The 22,149-nt window shown below is 45.2% G+C and overlaps 1 protein-coding gene across 2 annotated transcripts; it reads left to right on the top strand.

The window, feature by feature from the left end:
* Positions 1-8,138: 8,138 nt before the first annotated feature.
* Positions 8,139-20,163, top strand: UBE2I (ubiquitin conjugating enzyme E2 I). Of its 2 annotated transcripts, none has more exons than XM_063143336.1 (7): positions 8,139-8,392; positions 9,016-9,096; positions 11,314-11,397; positions 12,087-12,159; positions 13,063-13,172; positions 14,198-14,277; positions 19,531-20,163. In XM_063143336.1, the coding sequence occupies exons 2-7, from the start codon at positions 9,031-9,033 to the stop codon at positions 19,592-19,594; spliced, it is 477 nt and encodes a 158-aa protein (XP_062999406.1). In that variant the 5' UTR covers positions 8,139-8,392; positions 9,016-9,030; the 3' UTR covers positions 19,595-20,163. The 2 variants fall into 2 exon arrangements, with proteins under 2 accessions (XP_062999406.1, XP_062999405.1); XM_063143335.1 differs by having other exon boundaries at positions 9,001-9,096.
* Positions 20,164-22,149: the final 1,986 nt, after the last annotated feature.

Raw genomic sequence — 22,149 nt, 5'->3', positions numbered from 1 at the left:
TGTTGGATGGGTAAAAGGTGTAAAACCATCCACACCCCGATGAAAAGATGTAATCGCAGCAAGGTGAACCCTGATAGATGCGAGCTTAAGTCCCTGCTGGAAAAGTGTCAATAAATAATTGAGGATTAATAATAAATGGCAAGACTCTGGTGTTTGGTCGTTTTCCGATGCAAAGTTCTGAAATCTTTGCCACTTTGCTGCATAAGCCTTCCTCGTGGAAGGCTTTAGTGCTGCCAACATAATATGGTCCACAGTTAAAACTCCGGTTCTAGCAGAGGAATGGTTGGTATTCTCCATGCAGTCATCTTGAGGGTCGACAGATCTGCGTGTCGAACCTTGCCTTGGTGTCGGGACAGTAGCTTCGGTGTCGACGGGAGCCTGATGTAATCCCCTCTCGATAACCGAAGGGCATGAGAGAACCACGTCTGTCGAGGCCACCACGGTGTGATGAGGATGCAGTTGGAGTTGTCTATTCGGATCTTGGCTAACACCCTTGTCAACAGTGGGAAGGGAGGAAACATGTACAGGAGATTTCCTCTCCAAGTCCTGGTAAAGGCGTCTCCTAGAGAGCGCTTTCCTCTTCCTGCCCTGCTGCAATACTTGGCGCAAATTGCGTTGTCTTCGGTAGCGAAGACATCGACAACAGGACGGCCCCAGTACCGAAAAAGACTTTCTCGCACTTCGACATCGAGCTCCCACTCGTGGTCGACATGGAAGGACCTGCTGAGAGAGTCCGCAAAGACGTTCTCCTTGCCGGCTACATGGATCGCAGTCAGGTAAGTCCTTCTCTTTATGCACCAGTTCCATACCCTGAGTGCAGAACGGTTCAGAGGGTGTGATCTTGTTCCACCCTGCCTGTTGATGTATGCCACTACGGTGGTATTGTCCGTCGCGATCAAGACATTCTTGCCCTCGATCATCTGTGCAAATGCTTTTAATGCATTTTCTACTGCCAGGAGTTCGAGATGGTTGATGTGATGTTCTCTCTGGTATAGAGGCCAGCGACCTTGAGCGGTAAGGGAGTTGCAATGAGCTCCCCATCCTTCTAGGGATGCATCCGTTGTGATCGTTACCGAGGGCGCCTGCTGCTGGAATGGAACGCCCTCGAGAAGAGTCGACATCGAGAACCACCATTTCAGAGATGCCCTCACTTGTTTCGGTATCGAAAGGTAAGTTCGTCGAGCATCGTGCCGGAGATCGAAAGTCCTCAAAAACCAGGCTTGCAGTATCCTCATTCTGAGTCTTGCAAATCTGATGACTGCCGTAGTAGCTGCCATCAGGCCCAATAGTCTCTGGACTGTCCATGCCAAAACTTTTCGGCGGCTCTCGGTATCGATGGCTAACTGCTGTAAGGTGTTCGCCCTGGTTGACGGTAAGTATGCCCTCCCGTCTCGAGAGGATAGGGTTACCCCTATGAAATCCAGTCTCTGCTGTGGAGTCAAAATGGACTTTTCGTGGTTGACCCACAGCCCCAACGAGTCCAACAGGTTGAGGGTGGTTAATATGTCTAACTGGAGCGCTTCGCAGTTGTCCGCTACGAGGAGCCAATCGTCCAGGTATGGATAAACGTAAATGCCTTTCTGCCTTAGGTGGGCGCACACCACCGCCATGACCTTCGTGAAGACCCTCGGTGCCGTGGCCAACCCAAACGGAAGAACGGTGAATTGGTACTGGGATGTACCGATCGAAAACCGAAGGTAAGCTTGATGCGACTTCCTGATGGAGATATGGAAGTACGCATCCTTCAGATCCACCACTGCGAACCAAACTCCTTTCTGTAGAAGTTGCAGAATTGAAGTAACCATTATCATACGGAACTTCCTCGGGGTGATGAACTTGTTCAATTGTCTTAAGTCCATGATCGGTCGAAGACCTCCATCTTTCTTCGGGACCGTGAAGTATCGGGAGAAAAATCCCTGGTTGATTTCCTCTGCAGGTACGGGAGAGATGGCTCCCTTTGATAGTAAGGTCTGTACCTCGAGCAGCAGAGGAAGGGATGGAGTCGTTACTTTCACGCCGGAAAAAGGAGGAAGGGCATCGAGCTCGATGGCATAGCCCGAGTTGATGATAGTGAGCACCCAGGAGTCTGTTGTTATTGACTCCCATTGATGGTAATGGGGTGCTAGGCGGTTCGCAAAAGGGAGTGGATCTGGGGCCAAAGAGTCAAACACACTGCTTCTTACTGAAGTCAGGTTGCCTCTTGTCCAGCTGGAATCGGCTTTGGTAAGGCCTCTTCCTCTGCAGCTGTTGTTGCTGCTGCCGAGGTTGAGGCTGATATTGTGGTCGATGCTGTTGCTGCATCGGGGGCCTTGTCCATCTTTTCTGCCGGTATTGAGTCTGCGGAGGAGGAGCAGTAAACCCCATCTTTTTGGCTGTTGTTCTCGCCTTGTAGATAGAGTCCAGCGTCTCGTCGGTCTTTGTATTAAATAGACCTTCGCCATCGAAAGGCATACTTTCTATCCTCCACTTTGTTTCCTGAGTAAGATTGGCTGATCTGAGCCAAGCGTGCCTCCTCAAAGAAATGGCCCCCATCATTGATTTTGAGTGGCAATCCACCTGATGTCGAGCGGTAGACAATTGCTGCCTTGCTATGGCCGTCGCTTCGTTTTGAAAGACTCTTGCGAGCTCCTTTTTATTCTCAGGAAGATGCTCGCATAGGGAACCCATCTTTTCCCAAAGGAAAATCTGGTATCTCGCCATAGTTGCCTCATACGCCGACGCTCTGATGCCCAAGGATGAGGACGAGTAAACTCTTCTGCCAGTTTGGTCCAATTTTCTCCCCTCCCTGTCGACAGGTGCGGAATGAGTCTTTTGTGACTGTCCCTGTGCCGATTCCACTACAATGGAATTCGGCTTAGGATGCTGAAGCAAAAATTGTGCATCCTCTTCCTTAACTTTATAGAGTGTCTCCAATCTCTTTGATGTTGCCTGTGTCACTGCAGGGGTTTTCCATGACAGTTGAGCCGTTTGTTTCAAGGCTTGAGGAACAGGAATGGCCAAACGTTGGTTCGTTGTCGACTGAAACACATCATAGATTGGGTCGACTACCGATTCATCTGTTTCCTGTATGTCAAGTCCCAATGCTTTGGACATCCTAAGCATATGGTCCGAAAAACGTACCATATCGTCCGAAGGCGAGGACGGATCGGCATCTTCGATTGCATCGTCTGGTGAAGGAGCAGCTGGGGCAACTGAATGTTGAGATTCAGAATCAGAAGGATAGTTATCCTCTGGTGATGATAACGTCACCACTTGCAAATCATGTTGTTCGTCTTGCGGCAGCACAGTAGCGGATGCAGCAGATGGTATTGCGTGCTGTACACGGTGTCGAGGCGTCGATACCGTCGACATTAACTGAGCCGAAGGAGAAGGCAGAGGCAACTGGCAGACTCTTGTTGTTGGAGGAGGTTGTGCATAATAACCTTCCTGCTGGTAGTATCCTTGATCCCCTTGAAAATATTGTTGAGGACGGTATCTTTCCCAGTCATAAGTGCTGTATCTAGGCTGGGAATCAGAATACTGCGATACTCTGTCCCAATCGCTTCTTGAGGTCCGTCTTGGAGAAGGCTGTACCAGTTCTTGCGGCCTCATAGGTTGCCGAGCGGAGGCTACCGACACGGAATCTCGAATTTCACCCTCGGACAAACTTGGAGGGCATGTCGGTACCGTGGCCGTCGGTACCGACATCGATCTCGATACCGAAGGTGACCTCGGTATCGAAGTAGTCGGCGCGGCAGGAGGGGTGGAATGGCTCCTGGCCGATTCCCGCTGTCAAGGTGACGCTATGGTGGATTTCTCCGCGTCCCTCTTTTTCTTCTTCTTCTTTTTCTTCTCCATTTCAGAAGAAGGTATCAGAGTTCTGGCTTTCTTAGAAACCTCTTTAGCCATCGAACTCGATAAAGACCGACCAGGCGTGAGGGGTATCTCAGCCCTATTTGCTCTGGCCTGCACTTCAGTGCTGCGGTCTGGCGGTTTTCCCGTAACAGTCTTTGTAACTGCCGTTTTATGAGCAACGGACTTGTGAACCGCAGCTCTTTCCATCGAAGGGGCCTCCGTGGCCTTAAGAGCATTTTCCCAGAGTATCGAACGGAGTCGGTCTGCCCGGTTCTTTCTGGTCTGTTTGGTAAAGGACATACAATGGTGGCAGGTCTCTACCACATGCCCCTCTCCCAAACAAATAATACACAAAGAATGTCCGTCCGACGGAGGAAGCTTTGCTCCACACTTGACGCACTTTCTAAATGGTGCTTTGATTGCCATAAAGGCCTCACGCGACCGAAGTCGCTGAGGAAAAATCTAACTACAAAATTTTTTTTTATTTTTTTTTAGATAGTATAGAGGCTGAGAAAGGCAAGTTAAAGTGAGGAGCGAAGGTAAGAAGAAGAATGAAGAAAAAAAAAGGTTTTTAATAGAGAAAACGCTAAGCAGGTTGGTTCTATGTCTATGCACGGCGGACGACGAAGAACTGAGGTAAGGGCGGGAACCCCGTTGGACATGCGCGGTAGCGTGGGGGAGGGGTTCCCGCCAAAAACGTTCCACTCAGCTATAGTAGGTTCCGGTCTGGTCTCTGCGCAGGCGCAAAGCCCATATGTGTGATGCATAGAGACCACGAAGAAGAACCAACTTTTGATACCAGAACAGGGCAACAAAAAACAGCACCTACTTGTGCTTATTTATATTTGTTACATTTATATTCTGCATTTTCCTCCAAGGACCCCAAAGCAGCATATTCCTCTCTATTTGATCATCAGAACAACCCTGTGAGATAAATTAGGCTGAGTCAGTGACTGCTCCAAGTGAGGTTCATGGCCAAGTGAGGACTTGAACCTGAGTCTCTTCAGTCCCAGCACACCACTATGCAGTACAACCCACAGGCACTCATGTGCTTCCATGTGGGAAGGTTAGATCCCACCTAACAATGGAAACATGAGTCTGTGGTCCCCTGTAGCAAGCAGATCCTCCCAAGTCCTTGAGGCAAGCTCTGCTGATCTCCCTCCCACAGTGATGGTCTTAGGCAAGTTCTGTTGCCACAGCAAACACCTCATTACACAAGCAGTGAGCGTGGAATGGGATCCAGTCTCTTCTTGGCAATTGTTGAGCATCAGTCTTTTCCCTCCATTCTGTTGCTTAAACCCTGAATCTGGTTGTGGACTCAACCAATTTCCTAGGCCTTGGGCAGCTCCTTGGAATAGACATACTTGGAAAGCTCTAAAAAGATGGTCTGCTTGACGTTGAATGTCTCCACCTTTAGACTGACTCTGTGTCAGGGTAGGATGAGCCACTGCAAGCATCTGTCCCAGAGATTCTCTTCCTTTCTCTCCTGGGCTTGGAAATCCTTGTTAAGCCTAAAGTGAAGGAGAGCTTCAGCTGATGGTCAGTATAAAAATGTAATAAATAATGAGGCCTAACTTAGTTCTAGGGAGCTGTTCCTATAGTTCAGTATGATTCCTGAAACATTCAAACATGATGTGAATCTTTCCCTTAATTAGGGGCTGGGGAAGGGGAAATAGTGAACAGCTGTCAGCTTCTGCAAGGCAGGGTACTTGAACTGGGGAAGAAATTTGTTGAATAGCAATGCTATTGCCTGGAATAGGTAGCTCTTATCCTTTAGGGAGAGAGAGTGTATGTACTCAGTGAAATCAGTACAGGTAGATGAGACACTGGTGAGATGTTGAGATGCCAACTGTGTTTAGGGGGTCAAGTGGAGATTCCCCCCCTTCAGCTTGGTCTCTCTCATCATCCCTCCCCAAAGGAAAAAGACTAGACAAGTTCTGTTCTAAAGTTTTAGCAGCAAAGTAAGATTCTTCAGGTACTGACTCAGTGCATGTTGTCTAGGATCACCTCTACCACCAGCCCCAGGCCCAGTTCAGCAACGACATAGGTGGATGCAAGGCAGAGATGCACCATACTGGGGTATGTGAGTGCACAGATCATCTGCACCAGAAGAAACCAAATTTTCCAAAGTAGGGAGATGGGGGTGGGTGTCTTGGACCAGATGCATGACTAACAGAACTGAGCTCACTGCTGGAGAAAGCCTCATCCCTGTGAAGAAGCAGTTTGAAGAGCTAACACTAAAATCAGTGTTACAGGCTTGTGGGCTGGTGGCACCAGCTGGCCGTGAGTGTGAGGCGCTCCTTTCTCTCCTGCAGCCTACCTCTTCTGGCTGCCATGAATAGTGGACATCTCAACTTCCACTTTTGTTCCCCTTTGTGTTTCTCCAGCTGGACGTGTGTCTGAAGGGCAGTGGCAGAGGACAGGCAGCCCTGTCCTCTCAAGTGAAAAAATGGGCTAATCCTACCTGGTATGGAGCAGCATTTAAAATGAGCAGGAGCTCCTTCCCTATTATGTGATTGTACTGGTTCAGGTGATTATACTGGCTCTACCTCTTTGAGCAGGAGCACTGTGATGCAGACAACGTTAGAACGATGAAGTACTATCAATGTGGAATACCTTTGAACCCAATGTAATTTTTATCCACTTCCTGGAACTTTCTTTGAATTATATTTTTAAGGCTCTTACTTAACTGGAATATCTTTCACAACTGCATATTTGCTGGTAAAGAAGCCCAGAGCCTGAAAGTTTGTTATTTTGACTAGATCCTTAGGGCTGGGCTTAAGGTTTTGGAAAGAGATTTGTGTACATTCACTTGCAGTCTCTCCAATTTGGGGTCCTCCAGATGTATTTATTATTTATTTATTATTGCATTTATATCCTGCCTTTTTTCCTCCAAGGAGGCATACATAATCCTCCTCATCCTCTCCATTTTATCCTCACAACAAGCCTGTGAGGTGGGTTGGGCTGAGTGTGTGACTGGCCCAAAGTCACCTAGTGGGTTTCCATAGAATAGGGTGACCATATGAAAAGGAGGACAGGGCTCTTGTATCTTTAACAGTTGTATTGAAAAGGGAATTTCAGCAGGTGTCATTTGTATATACGGAGAACCTGGTGAAATTTCCTCTTCATCACAACAGTTAAAGCTGCAGGAGCCCTGCCCTCTTTTAAATCTGGTCACTCTAGTATAGCTCCTGCAGCTTTAACTGTGGTGATGAAGAGGGAATTTCACCAGGTTCCCCATATATACAAATGACACCTGCTAAAATTCTCTTTTCTATGCAACTGTTAAAGATACAGGAGCCCTGTCCTCCTTTTCATATGGTCACCCTAGACTAGAACCCAGATCTCCCGACTCCCAGCCCAAGACTTTAGCCACTACACCACACTGGCTCTCACATTTAACAAGCCCCAGCATTTCTGATGCGGCGAGGGGCAGCAGTGTTGTGGAGCGCCCCTTCGGAGATCTCCCCGGTTGCGCTCAAGGTGGCTCTGCACTTCCAGAGCAAATGCTCCGCTGGGTCGCCCCCTTCGTGCCCAGGGCTGGGGTATTTGGCCCTGTGGGGAAGACGAAGCGAGCGAGGGAGACAGGAGCAGGCGGAGACCCTCAGGGCCTGCTGCAGTTGGACTCCTCGACCCCGGGCTACCGGTCACCTTGGCCCTGTGAGGAAGAAGGAGCTGTTGCTCTGCTCCTCCACTGGGAGATGAGGCCGGACATCACCGGCCTTCCCACGAGCCCAGCTGAACAGTCTCCTTAATTTTCTTTCTCCTCTCTTCTCTCCCCCTTTTCCTCCTGTGACTTTTTTTAGATTTTAGACTTGAGGGCAGGGACTGTCCTCTTTACTGATTGATTGGAAGCCACTCCAGGGGCCTTTTTGGCTGAGGTGCAGGATAAAAAATACTATAAATAAAGTGAATAAATACTATGAATGTGCAGTGAAGGACCGTCCCCCTTCGCGGGCTTCTTCCTCGCCCGGCCCGCTCCGCCAGTGCTCTCGTGACTGGCTAGACAACGGCTGGCCGTTGTCGTTCGACAAGCCGGTTTCACGCAACAGCAGCCAGCCAGCAATCAGCTGATCATGCCTCTGAGCAGGTGCAGAGAGCGCCCCGCCCGAACTCCGTGTGAGCGGGGCTTCCGTTCTGTCCTCCAATGAGGAGTGGCAGTCGAACTCCATCCGGGTGTTCCGAGCGGTTCCCATGGTAACCAGCTCTCCTCCGGTATCTGTTGTCCACCCGATGCTGCTGATTGGCGGCGATTCCGCCCCACCTGGCTCAGTGAGAGGCGTGGCCTCGGGGAGTCCCGCGCAGCATCGGCGCGCTTTGGGCTCCCCAGGTGGGCAGTGGCGGTGAGGCACGTACTGCGCAGGCGTCGTCAGGCAGACGGATCGCGTCGAGGGACAGATCGTGCCGACACGCTCCGCTTCCTGCGAGGGAAAGTCCAGGCTTGAGACAAAAGGGGGGAGGCGAGTGGGGAACATCCGGGTCATTCGCCGCCGCCTCAATCCGGGACACGCGCGACTGCTGAGGAGGCCGCCGCCGCCGCCACCACCGCTGCTACACGGTGAGGCCGCTACCACGGCCAGCCCCAAACCGGCGAGGGGCGGGAAGGCCCGCCGCCTTGCTCGCCTGTCAAGGTCAGGCCCGACGGCACCGGGCCTCGCCTCTCGCGCCGCCTGTGGTCTCCCGGGCGCTTCACGTACCGGGCTCCCGGGCCCGGCGGCTGCGCGCGCAGGGCCGGTTCCGAAGCGCCCGGTGGCTGCCGGCGATTGGGGGGGGGGGGAGGCGCGGCGGCGGCGGCGGCGGCGGCGGCTGCTGCTGCTCCACCACCCCGCCTCTGCTCACCTCCGCCAGCGGCCTGGCAGCAGCAACGGCAGCGCCTTGCGCTCTGCGGCGGCCCATGGTGCTCGGCCGGCAGCCGCTTTTCAGCCTGGTCAAACTTCTGCGAAGAGCGGGAGACACAATGCGAGGAGCAGAGGGCCCCGTCTGGGAGCCTCCTTGCGGGGACTCCGCGTCTCGGTTCCCGTGGCCGGGCCAGCGCCTGCTGCCTCTTGCCAGATGCGACGCCCCTGCCCCTGCCCCCGGGGGCTGGAGGGGGAGAGGGTGCGCGGGTGCGCCAGGCGTGCCCCTTGCTGTAGGCAATAGGAGAACTTTCTCTGCCCTGATGGGCAGCCATTTGTCTTGCAGAAGGACACCCTGAGGATGTCTGGGATTGCGCTCAGCAGACTTGCACAGGAGAGAAAAGCCTGGAGAAAGGACCACCCCTTTGTAAGTAGTAGCAGGCACTTATTCTAAAGGGAATGGTCTGCCCTATGCCCTTCCTAGCTACGAAGTCGGGTTGGGATGTAGCTCCTGTAAACTGTTTGTGCACATACGAAATACTAGCTGAGCAAGGAAGGCTTGTTTTGTTTGTAATAACTGAAAACAAAGGAAGTGACACTGATATTCCAAACGTCACACAATTGGAGCTGTGATTATTTGATTCTTCAAAAGAGATGATTTGTGTTAATTGATTCTGAGTCTGAATTGTTTCACAAAATAAGAATTGTCTTACTGGATATGATGTAGGGCCAGTATTCTTTTCAACAATTCCAGCAAACCACAGACACGAGGTGGTCTGCTCGAAGCAACTGTGGTCAACTTTCTGTTCATCCCTGTTCTACTGCAAAGAATTTGATATTTTCACAAAGATGATCAGTGAATGGTTACATATAAGTACATCTGACTCCTTAATTCTGCTCTGAAATTAAACTATAGTCCTTAAAACATTTACTAACCTCATTGAGACTTCTGAGTAAGCATGTTGTAGATCGGTTGGGCAGAAGGTACACCTCCAGAGGCTTTGGACTTCAGCTCCCAGCATTCCTGATAATTGGCCATACTGGCAAGGTCTTCTGGGAGCTGATGTCCCAAACATCTGAAGATCATACCTTGGGGGTTCTCCTAGAACCATCTCTGTCACTCAGGTGGCCTCAGTGGCACGGAGTGCCTTCTATTAGCTTTGGTTGGTGGCCCAGTTATGCTCCTATCTGGACAGGGATAACCTGGCATCAGTTGTCCATGGAAGCCGCAAAAAAGAAAGGAAATCTTTGATGTCTTGTTGCAATGTATTCTAAAGTTTCTAAAGTATATTGCATGACCATATATGATTTCACAATTTCTTACTCCTGTAAATATTATACTATACTATATTATTTCTTTTAGATTGCCCTGAAGAAGGACTTTAAACAAGTCCGAAACGCATTGGCAAAAATAATATTTTCTAAGAAATATCTTTGGTTCCACCCCTTGCCTTTGGCCTTTTTTCCCTTTCAGTTGTCTACGCTCTGGTAACCTCCAAGTTAGATTACTGCAATGTACTCTACGTGGGGCTGCCTTTGAAGATGGTTCGGAAGCTGCAGCTTGTGCAAAATGCAGTGGCCAGAGTAATAACAAGGACCAGAAGTTTCAAACATATAAGACCCACTCTGGCCTGCTTGCATTGGCTGCCTGTATGTTTCCAAGCCTGATTTAAGGTGCTGGTTTTAACCTATAAAGCCTTACACAGCTTGCGACTACAATACCCGACGTGAACCTATCTGTAAACTACGCTCAACAACTAAGGTCCTCCTCTGGGTGCCTACTCCAAGGGAAGCTCAGGACGGCAACAAGAGAGAGGGCCTTTTCTGTGGTGGACCCCCAATTGTGGAACAATCTCCCTGACGAGGACTGCCTGGCGCTGACATTGTTGTCTTTTCAGCGCCAGGTTAAGACTTTTCTCCCAGGCATTTAGCAATATGTAATTAGCCTGGATTTTTGTGTGTGTGTGTGTGGTTTAAAATGGTATGTTTTTGTGGTTTAAAGTTTTTGTATATTGTTTTTAAGTGTTTTATCCTATGTAAACTGTCTAGAGAGCTTCAGCCATGGGATGGTATAGGAAAGGAAAGGAACCTCTCTTGCAAGCACTGAGTCATTGCTGACTCTTGGAGGGACACCAGCTTTCGCTGACTTTTTCTTGGCAGGCCTTATAGCGGGGTGGTTTGCCGTTGCCTTCCCCTGCCGTTATTACCTTTCCCCCAGCTAACTGGGTACTCATTTTACCGACCTCGGGAGGATGGAAGGCTGAGTCGACCCGAGCCAGCTGCCTGAAACCAGCTTCTGCTGGGATCGAAGTCAGGCCATGGGGAGTTTCAGCTGCAGAAACTGCTGCTTTACCGCTCTGCGCCACATGAGGCTCATATGAGATGGTATACAAATGCAATAATACCATCACCCCTATTGGATGGGGTGATGGTATCCTATGGGATGGTATACAAATGCAATAATACCATCACCCCTATTGTAGATGTGACAGCTCAATATAAGTGTATGGTTGAGTTCTGTATTATGTAGTTTCTTTTTTTAATGGCAGTGTTCTTCTGTGAACACTTTTACTAGGCTCTCCCTCTTCCTGTGTGTTGATGTTGTTCAGCTAATATTGTTCAGCTAATATTTTAATTGTTTTAGGGCTTTGTAGCAGTACCAACAAAAAATCCAGATGGCACAATGAACCTCATGAATTGGGAATGTGCTATTCCAGGGAAGAAAGGGGTAAGGTTTTGGATGCCTACTTTCCTACGTTCCCGGTAGACTGTGATTTGTGCTAGCTCTATCCTATGTGTAGAACATACCACTGTATCAGAACGTTTTTATCTATACATAATAATACTCAAGTGACAGTTAAATGCCTGAATTACTTGAATATTAACACCAGTTCTTGTAAGTATAGCAATCATTCATCTAGATGCCCAAATTAAATCATTATTTATTTTGATGTTTATAAACTGAAGTAGACCTTTTGGTGGCCATTCTGAAGCTGTTTGCCAGCAGTCTTCTCCCAAGAAAATATACCCAGAGGACAGTGCTTTTTGGTATTCTTGCTGTAGTTCTGCTGCTCTTAATGAGAAAGTTTGCATTACCAAGACTAGAGCTTGGTCATTATTAGTAGAATAGGCTAATTGGCTTGCACAGAAAGAAAAGTAGCATGTCCTCAAAAGAAAAGTAAAAAAACACATTAAAGTAGCACCTGAGGCAAGCAATCAAGGCTTGATGTAATCTTAAAGTGGTTTTGGAATTCTTGGCTGCTATATACAATATACACATGTACCATAACCTATATTGCATGCCGGTTTTACTTTTCTCTGGCGAATAAGTTGGCTAGGCTGCTCAGCCCTTGAAGATAAAATAGCACTGACAAATTAATTCCCCTGTATGTCCTTTTCCTCGTGCTTTTCTTACAGACACCATGGGAAGGAGGCTTATTTAAATTACGGATGCTTTTCAAGGATGATTATCCCTCCTCACCTCCAAAATGTAAGTCTAGCGAGTTTAAAGTTTCCAGATAAAGGTTGCTAAATGACAGCATCCATAGCAACAAAATTATCTCTCATGTATTGTGAAATCCATTCATTTTGTAGGCTGATACCACCATGCCTCCAATAGTGACAAGATCTGGATGTTTTTGGAGAAGTGTAGTATCAAACAAGATTTCTTCTTCCCTGTTCCTTCCTCTGCAGAATTCCTTACTAGGAAACCCCAGAACATGAGGGAATATTCCCTGAAGCTCTGGAATTCTTCCTTGCTTCATTTTGTATTGTGAAAATGGCTAACTGTTGGCATATTGTGATTACATGTTCTGAAATGTGACGAGAGCCATCTTACTTTGCATTTTACCCTTGATTGTGAGCTTCCCTTGTGGATATTTATTTAAAGGATCAAGTTGCATGCATTTTTTAAGATGTTGTCAGGTCCCTATCCTGAGAACCGTGTTTTGAAGAGTTGCATAGATGCTGTCTATTGTTTTTCGGGCACAGCTTCAGTAAAACACATACTTTTAAACTAGTCATCTGACAAGCAACAACCCTTTCTTTTGTTTTAGCTATGAAATATTATTACAGATTTCTGAAATAGTTCAAACTGAAATGCTTTTCCTTTTGATCTCTCCACCACTTTAAAGGAGGCGTTTACCGTGTGTGAGTGTATGTGTGTTTCTTTCTCCCAAGCAGTTCTTCAGAAAGCTAGTTGCTGCTGCTCTTCAATTTAGGAAGAACAGCACATTGCTTGCAGGAGCCAAGCAGGATATCCCAAGTAAATTTATTCAAAATCCATTTCACTCTCAAAGGGATTAATATAGCATTCTGTAAAAAAGGAACAGCACGGTAAATGTATGACTGAAATATATTCACTGATATTGAACCTAAATCTCCTCTTATGCAGGCAAATTTGAGCCACCCTTATTCCATCCAAATGTGTACCCTTCAGGCACAGTGTGTCTGTCTATCCTAGAAGAGGATAAGGACTGGAGGCCTGCAATCACAATTAAACAGGTATGTGTTTTTGTATCATAATGTGCTCTACAATACCTGATCTTGTTAAAGAATCCTGTGGGCTATGTGAGGCTTAGATAATTTGGATGGGTTTAACACACCTTTTTCTTGGCAATTTTTCACTGACTAAAATAATAAGGAGGTTCCTTTTACTATGTCAGACTATTTGTCTAGCTAATCCAGTATTGGCTAGTGATGGTTTTCCAGGATCTTGGAACAAAGCTGTTTATCTGATGCTTTTATCTGAGAGATTGAACCTGGAATACAAGTGCCCTACTAGATGAGCATACTTAGTTCCTATATAACAATTAAAACACATCTGGTTGCAATTCAGAAGTTCCTGCTGCAGGTTTGGTCTTCTTTACATATGTATTATTATTATTATTGTTATTATTATTATTATTACTACTACTACTACTACTACTATTATTATTATTATTATTTTATTATTATTCAATTTATGCATTGCTTTCCATTGCAAAAAGCAGTCTTGAAGCAACACACACACACAATACAAAAATCCATGATTAATAAAATAGGGGAGAAGAAACAAAACAATCAGTACAATAATACAAATAAATACCATAAAAACATAATCAGAAAACAATACAATACGAAAAGTATTGTGGATACACAAAATCCATCTCTACTCACAGCCTAGAAAAATAACCCACAACAGTTGAGCCATAACTAATGTCCAAATAAGTATGGCATGATGGTGCTATATAAATAAATAATAATAATAAAAAATAATAATAATGTCAGCACCATATGAGCTTCCTTGGGGAGTACATTCCATAAACATAGGGCCATCACAGAAAATATGTAGAGAGCAAAATAGAAACTTAATTGCAAATAAAAATTATGTAGAGTAAAATATAAACAAATATACATTCTGTAGAGTAAAAAGCACATGGGCTATATGACCAGAGGTTTTGGATTATGTGCCTGGGTAATATAAGGGCCATTCAAAAACCTTTGCCCATGTGCTTTATAGTAATACTTCTTTTCTTTTGTATTCCTAGATCTTGTTAGGAATTCAAGAACTCCTAAATGAACCAAATATTCAAGACCCAGCTCAAGCAGAGGCTTACACAATCTACTGGTGAGTAGCCTGTTAAACATGGGTTTTGTGACTTTTTCCTAGCAAAAGCAGCTATGGGTATTGAAAGCAGCTTCATCAATTTTTGTACCAAAGATTCTAAAGAATAGAGGATAAGAGTCAATACGATAACCATCTTCAAATATTTGAAGGTCTGTCAGAGATGTTGGAGCCAATTTGTGTAAGGCTTGAACTAGTGGGTTCAAATGATGAGAGAGGTTTTTTTGGGTTTTTTACTAAATATTAGGTTTCGTCTCAAAATGGTTAAATCTCCTTCAGTTGAGGATTTTTAGCAGAAGTTGGAACTAGACTGCCTATCATGGATTCTGTATCATTATTATTATTATTATTATTATTATTATTATTATTTATATAGCACCATCAATGTACATGGTGCTGTACAGATTATACACAGTAAATAGCAAGACCCTGCCGCATAGGCTTACAATCTAATAAAGTTGCAGTAAACAATAAGGAGGGAAAGAGAATGCAAACAGGCACAGGGAAGTGTAAACAGGCACCGGGTAGGGTGAAGCTAACAGTATAGAGTCAGAACAAACTCAATATTTAAAAGCTATAGGGAAAAGAAAAGTTTTTAGCTGAGTTTTAAAAGCTGTGATTGAGTTGGTAGTTCTCAAGTGTTCTGGAAGAGCGTTCCAGGCGTAAGGGGCAGCAGAAGAAAAAGGACGAAGCCGAGTAAGGGAAGTGGAGGTCCTTGGGCAGGCGAGAAGCATGGCATCAGAGGAGCGGAGAGCACGAGCGGGGCAATAGTGTGAGATGAGAGAGGAGAGATAGGCAGGAGCTAGACCGTGAAAAGCTTTGAAGGTCAACAGGAGAAGTTTATAGTGGATTCTGGAGTGAATTGGGAGCCAATGAAGAGATTTCAGAAGTGGAGTGACATGGTCAGAGCGGCGGGCCAAGAAGATGATCTTAGCGGCAGAGTGGTGGACAGAGACCAGCGGATTGATGTGAGATGAAGGAAGGCCAGAGAGAAGAAGGTTGCAGTAGTCCAACCGACAGATAACCAGTGCGTGAACGAGAGTCTTGGCAGAAGAGACAGACAAAAATGGTCGAATCCTGGCAATATTATACAGGAAGAAACGACAGGATTTAGCTACTGCCTCGATATGAGGAATAAAGGAGAGCGAGGAATCAAATATAAAGCCAAGACTACGAGCTTCCTTGACCGGAGAGAGCGTGACATCGTTGACAGTAAGAGAGAATGAGAGGTGAGGAGAAGGTTTAGGAGGAAAAACAAGCATTTCAGTTTTTGCCATATTAAGTTTCAGACGACGATGAAGCAGCCAGGCTGAGATATCTGAAAGACATGTCGAGATACGATTGTGAACATCAGGAGAGAGTTCCGGAAATGAGAGATATAATTGTGTATCATCGGCATACAGGTGATATTGGAGGCCATGAGATTGAATAAGCTTACCCAAGGGCAGCATGTATAAAGAAAACAACAACGGGCCAAGCACCGAGCCTTGCGGAACCCCTACTGAAAGGGGAAAAGAGGACGAGCTGCCGTTAGCCGACACGCTGAAAGAGCGACCCTCTAGATAGGAGGTGAACCAGTTATATACAGAGCCACAGAGTCCAAGGTCATGGAGGGAATCTAAGAGAAGATCGTGATCAACCGTGTCAAAGGCTGCAGTTAGATCAAGAAGAATAAGAACGGAATAATGGCCTTTAGACTTGGCAGTAAGAAGATCATTGGTGATCTTGGTAAGGGCTGTTTCAGTGGAATGCAAAGGACGGAATCCAGATTGAAAGGGATCCAGAGCAGAGTTACTAGAGAGAAAGTCAAGACAACGAGAGTAGACCACACGTTCCAGAATCTTTGAGACAAGAGGCAACAGAGAGACAGGTCGGTAGTTAGACAGAGATAGTCGATCAAGAGTGGGTTTTTTGAGAATGGGAGAGACTGTAGCATGTTTAAAAGCAGAAGGAAATGAACCAGAGGACAGAGAAGAATTAATGATGTGAAGCAAGGACGGGAGGATAGCGGGGATAAGATTAATAAAGACGCGAGAGGGAATCGGATCACGGGAACAAGTGGAAGGCTTCGACGAGCGCAGTATTTTAGACAGTTCATCAGCTGAGACCGAAGGGAACGCCGAGAGAGTTGCAGGAGGAACTGACAGGTGAGGAACAGGAGCTGGAAGCGGAGCAGAGCTGGCCAGATCGGAGCGAATAGTTTGGATTTTAGCATTGAAGAAAGAGGCAAAGTCATTGGCAGACAGAGAGGCGGGGAGAGATGGTGGATTAGGCTTCAGAAGAGAATTGAAGGACTCGAAGAGGGTGCCTAGCATTTGACTGGATCAACGTTGAGTAGTGCTGTTGTTTGGCCAGTGAAATGGCAGAAGAGAAGGAGGAGGGAACAAATTTGTAATGGACAAAGTCCGCCCAGTCCTTGGTCTTACGCCACAGGCGTTCGGCTGCCCGGGAACAAGAGCGAAGGTAGCGGAGGAAAGAGGTGAGCCACGGTTGGGGTTGAGAGGGGCGAACTATCCGAGTTGTAGATGGAGCAAGATTATCAAGAGTTGAAGATAAGGAGGAGTTAAAGGAGGAGACGGCTGAGTCCAAGGAGACGGCTGTGAAGACAGAAGGAAGAGAGGCCTTCCTGCGTTAGATATTTGTCCTCCCTTCCAACTTGTCTGGTGCTTCCTGCCAGTCATTTGAGTCAATTATAATAATAATTTAGGGTCATACTAAACATGATAAATGTGCACTTTAAAATGCAAGTAGCAGTCCCTTGGTGGGGGGGAGGCACTGGTAGTTTATCAGGCCTCCAAAACCTATTTGCATTGGGAGGAAAGCTCCTATTGGTATCACTGGCCATTTCTTCAGCAGGGAAGGAGATTAAAGCCCTCCATTTCATTCATTTCATTTCTAAACTGCCCAATAGCCAAAATTCTCTGGGTGGTTTACAAAGATTAAAAACCTTTAAAATACAATATTGTATGTAATATAAAAACCCACACACAGCAGTAAGAAACCCCAGGAGCTGATTAAAAACCTTATCATATGCCTCAAGAGTAGAGGAAGATTTTAATCTTGTACTGAAAAGATGGCACCAATTGGGCCTCATGAGGGAGATGGTTCCATAATGGGGGTACAACCACTGAGAAGGCCCCCTCCCTTGTTTTCATCTTCTGACCCTGCCTTGAAGGAGGACCTCAGAAGATGAGCACATTGGGCATAGCTGAGCCACAAACTGAAGTTAATAATAATAATAATATATTTTATTTATTACCCGCCTCTCCCTCTGGATCGAGGCGGGAACACTAAATAAAATACAATACATAAAATTAGTTAAAAGAGCATATAAAACCAGTACAATATTAAAATAACAATCACAGCTTAGGTTTAAAATTCATCTGGGTAGGCCTGCCAGAAGAGATTAGTCTTTACAGCTGTCTTAAACTCGGAGCGCATTAAGCTGATGAATCTCCTCCAGCAGGCCATTCCACAGTCTGGGGGCGGCAGAAGAAAAGGTCCTCTGGGTAACAGTTGCCAGCCTAGTTTGCTGACTGGAGTAAACCCTTCCCAGAGGACCTGAGTGTGTGTGGCGGATTATATGGGAGAAGGCAATCCCTCAGGTAACCTGGACCCAAACCATGTAGGGCTTTAAAGGTAATAATAACCAACACTTTATACTTCAACCGGAAACTAATTGGCAGCCAGTGAAGTGATTTTAAAGTTGATGTAATATGGTCACCCCTAGGTGTACCGGTGACGAACCAGGCTGCCATATTTTGAACTAATTGAAGTTTCCAGACAAGGTACAAAGGTAGCCCTATGTAGAGCGCATTGCAGAAGTCGAGCCTCGAAGTTACCAGCGCATGCACTAACATCTTTAGGTCTTCCAGCTCTAGGAAGGGGCGCAGCTGGCGTATCAGCTGAAGCTGATAGTAGGCACTCCTTAAAATCAGCTTTCCCTAAATCCAGAGTACATGTATGGCTACTCTCAGCTTTTGATTCCTTTAAAATCAAGAATTCATGTAGGATGTGGTCACTTTCCCCCAGATTTCCCATAACTGCCAATATGTGTGTATTAATTGCAGATGCATGTAATGTTGCATCTAATTTGGTATTTAGTTTTCAAAATGTTCCACATACACGCCCAGTAATTATAAGGACATCTCAATAAAATTTATATTGCAGACAGAGGTGGGGTGTGTGAGGTAATCTTTACATTGCAGACAGAGGTGAGGGGGTGGGGGCGGTGAGGCAGAGAGAAGAGGTGCAGTGTCAATTTGTGAGGGAAAGTAGTGTAACCCAGGGACTTCCTGCTTCCCATTTGCATTAGATCTAAGAACACACTGCTTCTTTACAAACAGGTCTACTGGATTGCTGAATTGTTTTAAATGTCTTATGTCCAATTGTTAGTGAATTGTCTTGAAATGCTGCTATTCTTCATTTGGTAAACTCTTAGGATTATCTTGCTTGGACAAAGTTCGCTATGAAAAGATGGCATACAAATTGAGAATGTGATTTATTGCTACTGGTAAAAGTTGGAAGTTTGTTTTCTTCCAAACAAAGATTAGTTATTTATTTATTGCATTTGGATACCCCCCCATAGCTGAAATTCTGTTTATTACAACACAAATCCTTTTAAATTTTGTAATTTCTTTTTAATGTTGAGTTTTTAACTTTTGTAAACTGCCAGAGAGCTTCGGCTATGGAATGTAAATATAAATAACAATACATATAAATGTAAATATAATAAAATAATAATAATAATAATATAAAAGAGCAGATTCCAGGATTTAAGGGCCTCCAAGGAGATGATGTGTATGTGATCTCAGTGGTTGGAAAAAGAGCATCTTTGTTCTTCATACAGAGTGGCTTCTTGCCAGTCTGGAAGGTCCCAATGTCCTCCTTTCCCTTTGCCCCATCAGATTCCAACTGTGCGCAGCTGGCCCTAGTCTAATGTTGGTGGCTTGATTTCTGATATGCTGACGCTCCTAAAAGTCACCTAATCATATTCTAGGGATGAGTTTCTCATGTTGGAAAGGTGGGTCTACTGCTGTTTGTGGATGAGAATGAGCATCTCTACTAACACTGCCCCCCCCTCCCAAGAACTATTGGTTAGGGTCCTTCTCCAGCAGAACATTAACTGATGGGAGTTACTTTTACATACCAGTGTTGTGTGTCTTTGATTTTTCTCAAACTTCATGATAGGGAGTATCTGATTTTGTGCACTCTGATCTTCGAATATGAAGTCACCTTTCTTTCTTCTTTATTTAGCCAAAACAGAGTGGAATATGAAAAGAGGGTTCGAGCACAAGCCAAGAAGTTTGCACCATCATAAGCTCCTATCGTCCAGTATCTTTAAAGGAAGGGATTAATTGGCAAGAACTTGTTTACAAAACTTTTGCAAATCTAATGTCGCTATGTACAATTAATAGTCACTTAGGGGAGGGGGTTGTATGTGTGCCATTTTCCATATTCGCCACTTGTATACAGTTCTAAATTTGCTGAATTGCCCCCAGTTTTTTCATACAGGGTCTCTTCCTTCAGTCTTTTGTATTTTTGATTGTTATGTAAAACTTGCTTTTATTTTAATATTGATGTCAGTATTTCAACTGCTGTAAAACTATAAACTTTTATACTTCTATAAATTCACTAGTATCTCTAGTTTCTTTGCTCCCTGATGCAGGCATGCATTAAGCTGTTTAGAAGTATATTTTGCCTCTACTTGGCTGTAAGAAAGAAAACATGCCCTCTACCCTTTTCTTTTCTACCAATAAGGAATTAGGTTGTTGCTTAAAAGCCTCAGATCCAAAGTCAGCCAGCATATCTTGATTCTGCGTCACTTCCTTTGTGTTTATGGCGTTTTGTCTGTGTTGCTGTTTAGAGTAAATAAACTGTTTCTATAAAGCTTTCTGTCTCGCTTTTTCCCATAAAGACTGCCATGCCAGTTTTATAGAAGCCTTCACACCGTGTTTAGTCCAGGGAAAAGGGGTTAGAGATCTCCATGTGAAATCCTGAAGAGCCACTGCCAATGGTCTCATTTAATACTTTGCTAGTGGCCAAGTGGCTTTGCAGGCAGAAGGTCCCAGCTTCAATCACCACCCAGTAGGGAAAGACCTTCTGCCTGGAGACCTGCTGTCAGACAGTCAACACTAGCTAGATCAGGAATGCTGCATCCACTGCATGTTTTTCATATATCTGACTGAAAGCTAAATTTCACCAAGTTGTCTTGGAAAAATTCGGAACCTTTTACTTAGCTGTTAGAAACAGAAAAAAAATGATTGGAGAATTCGAAGTATTGTAATACTTAAAATTTGTATACCTTTGTATATTAAATTCTCTTAAAGGGACTCAGGACAGTATGCATGGTTATTAGTTAATTTATTCTCACAACAAACCTATGAGAGTGACTGGCACCATCTGCAAATGATATAGATTTATTTGTAATAATAAAAGTTACCGGCTTTCTGGCTTTGAATTCGACCTTCTGGTCCAAGCCGAACACTGTTCTTGCACCACATTAACTGCCTCCATCAAGCTTTTTTTGGAAACTCTTATAAACTCATGAATGGTAGCAGATAGTGTTTTGTGCATAGTGCACAAATAAAGAATGCTTTGTTCATTCAATCGTCAATAAGTGAATCCAGGAAGTTATAGTGCCTCTTAGTTTGTCAGTTCCCAAAGAATTTGTCAGCTCCTGAATGTTAGCCATAGCTAGAGATTAACATTCCTTTCCTGAGCAAGGTATGAAACTGGAGCCCAGACAACTCCAATCACTCCTGGATAAAACTAGTTAGCTAAATTTATGCCATGCTTCAGGCCTAGTTTTGGGGCCAGAAACCGTCTTTGTTGCCCTAAAATGGGTTGGGGTGACCCTTTGATTCTCTTGGACCTCTTAAGAGCTTTTATTGCTATCAACCATACTATCTGTCTGGACATCCTGTCCGGAGATGGGTGTGGAAACAAAAATAGTCTGTGGCACCTTAAAAGACTAACCATGTTTTATTATTAAAGCATAGCTTTCATGGGCTAAACCCACTTCATCAGATGCAGGAATGGATAGAAAACAAGATGGAAACGTCAGTTACAGGCAGATAGAAAGCAAACATTGTATTTCAATTTAAAGGGACATCTGCAACATTACCAGTTCCAGAAAGTGGTGCTGCAGAAGTCATGTTTTGGAGTTCTATTTTTTCCACCCGTTATATTCCATTTATTACACTGATATCCCACCTTTCTTTTATCATGGAACTAAAGGTTTCTCAGGTGTTCTTTCCAAGTACTGACCAGATCTAACTGGCTTAAGCTTCAGACAGATGGTTGCCTCATGTGCCTTCAGACTATGCCCTGGAGCTAATGATGTTCAGCATCCAATGGTCAACTGGAAATTCGGTTTAAGGGTTGTATACTCTCACCTTACCTATTCAACTTGTATGCAGAACACATCATGCGACGTGCTGGGCTTGACGAATCCAAGGCTGGAGTTAAAATCGCAGGAAGAAACATTAACAATCTCAGATATGCAGATAACACCACTTTGATGGCTGAAAGCGAGGAGGAGCTGAGGAGCCTTATGACAAAGGTGAAAGAAGAAAGTGCAAAAGCTGGGTTGCAGTTAAACCTCAAAAAAACCAAGATTATGGCAACCAGCTCGATTGATAACTGGCAAACAGAGGGAGAAAACGTGGAGGCAGTGACAGACTTTGTATTCCTGGGCGCAAAGATTACTGCAGACGCTGACTGCAGCCAGGAAATCAGAAGCCGTTTACTTCTTGGGAGGAGAGCAATGACAAATCTTGATAAAATAGTTAAGAGCAGAGATGCCACACTGACAAAAAAGGTCCGCATAGTTAAAGCAATGGTATTCCCTGTAGTAACCTATGGCTGCGAGAG

Source organism: Elgaria multicarinata, chromosome 17 (assembly GCF_023053635.1).
Source record: "Elgaria multicarinata webbii isolate HBS135686 ecotype San Diego chromosome 17, rElgMul1.1.pri, whole genome shotgun sequence".
Lineage (NCBI taxonomy): Eukaryota > Metazoa > Chordata > Lepidosauria > Squamata > Anguidae > Elgaria > Elgaria multicarinata.
The sequence above is the reverse complement of the archived record's forward strand: the minus strand, read 5'-3'. Positions and strand labels throughout refer to the sequence as shown.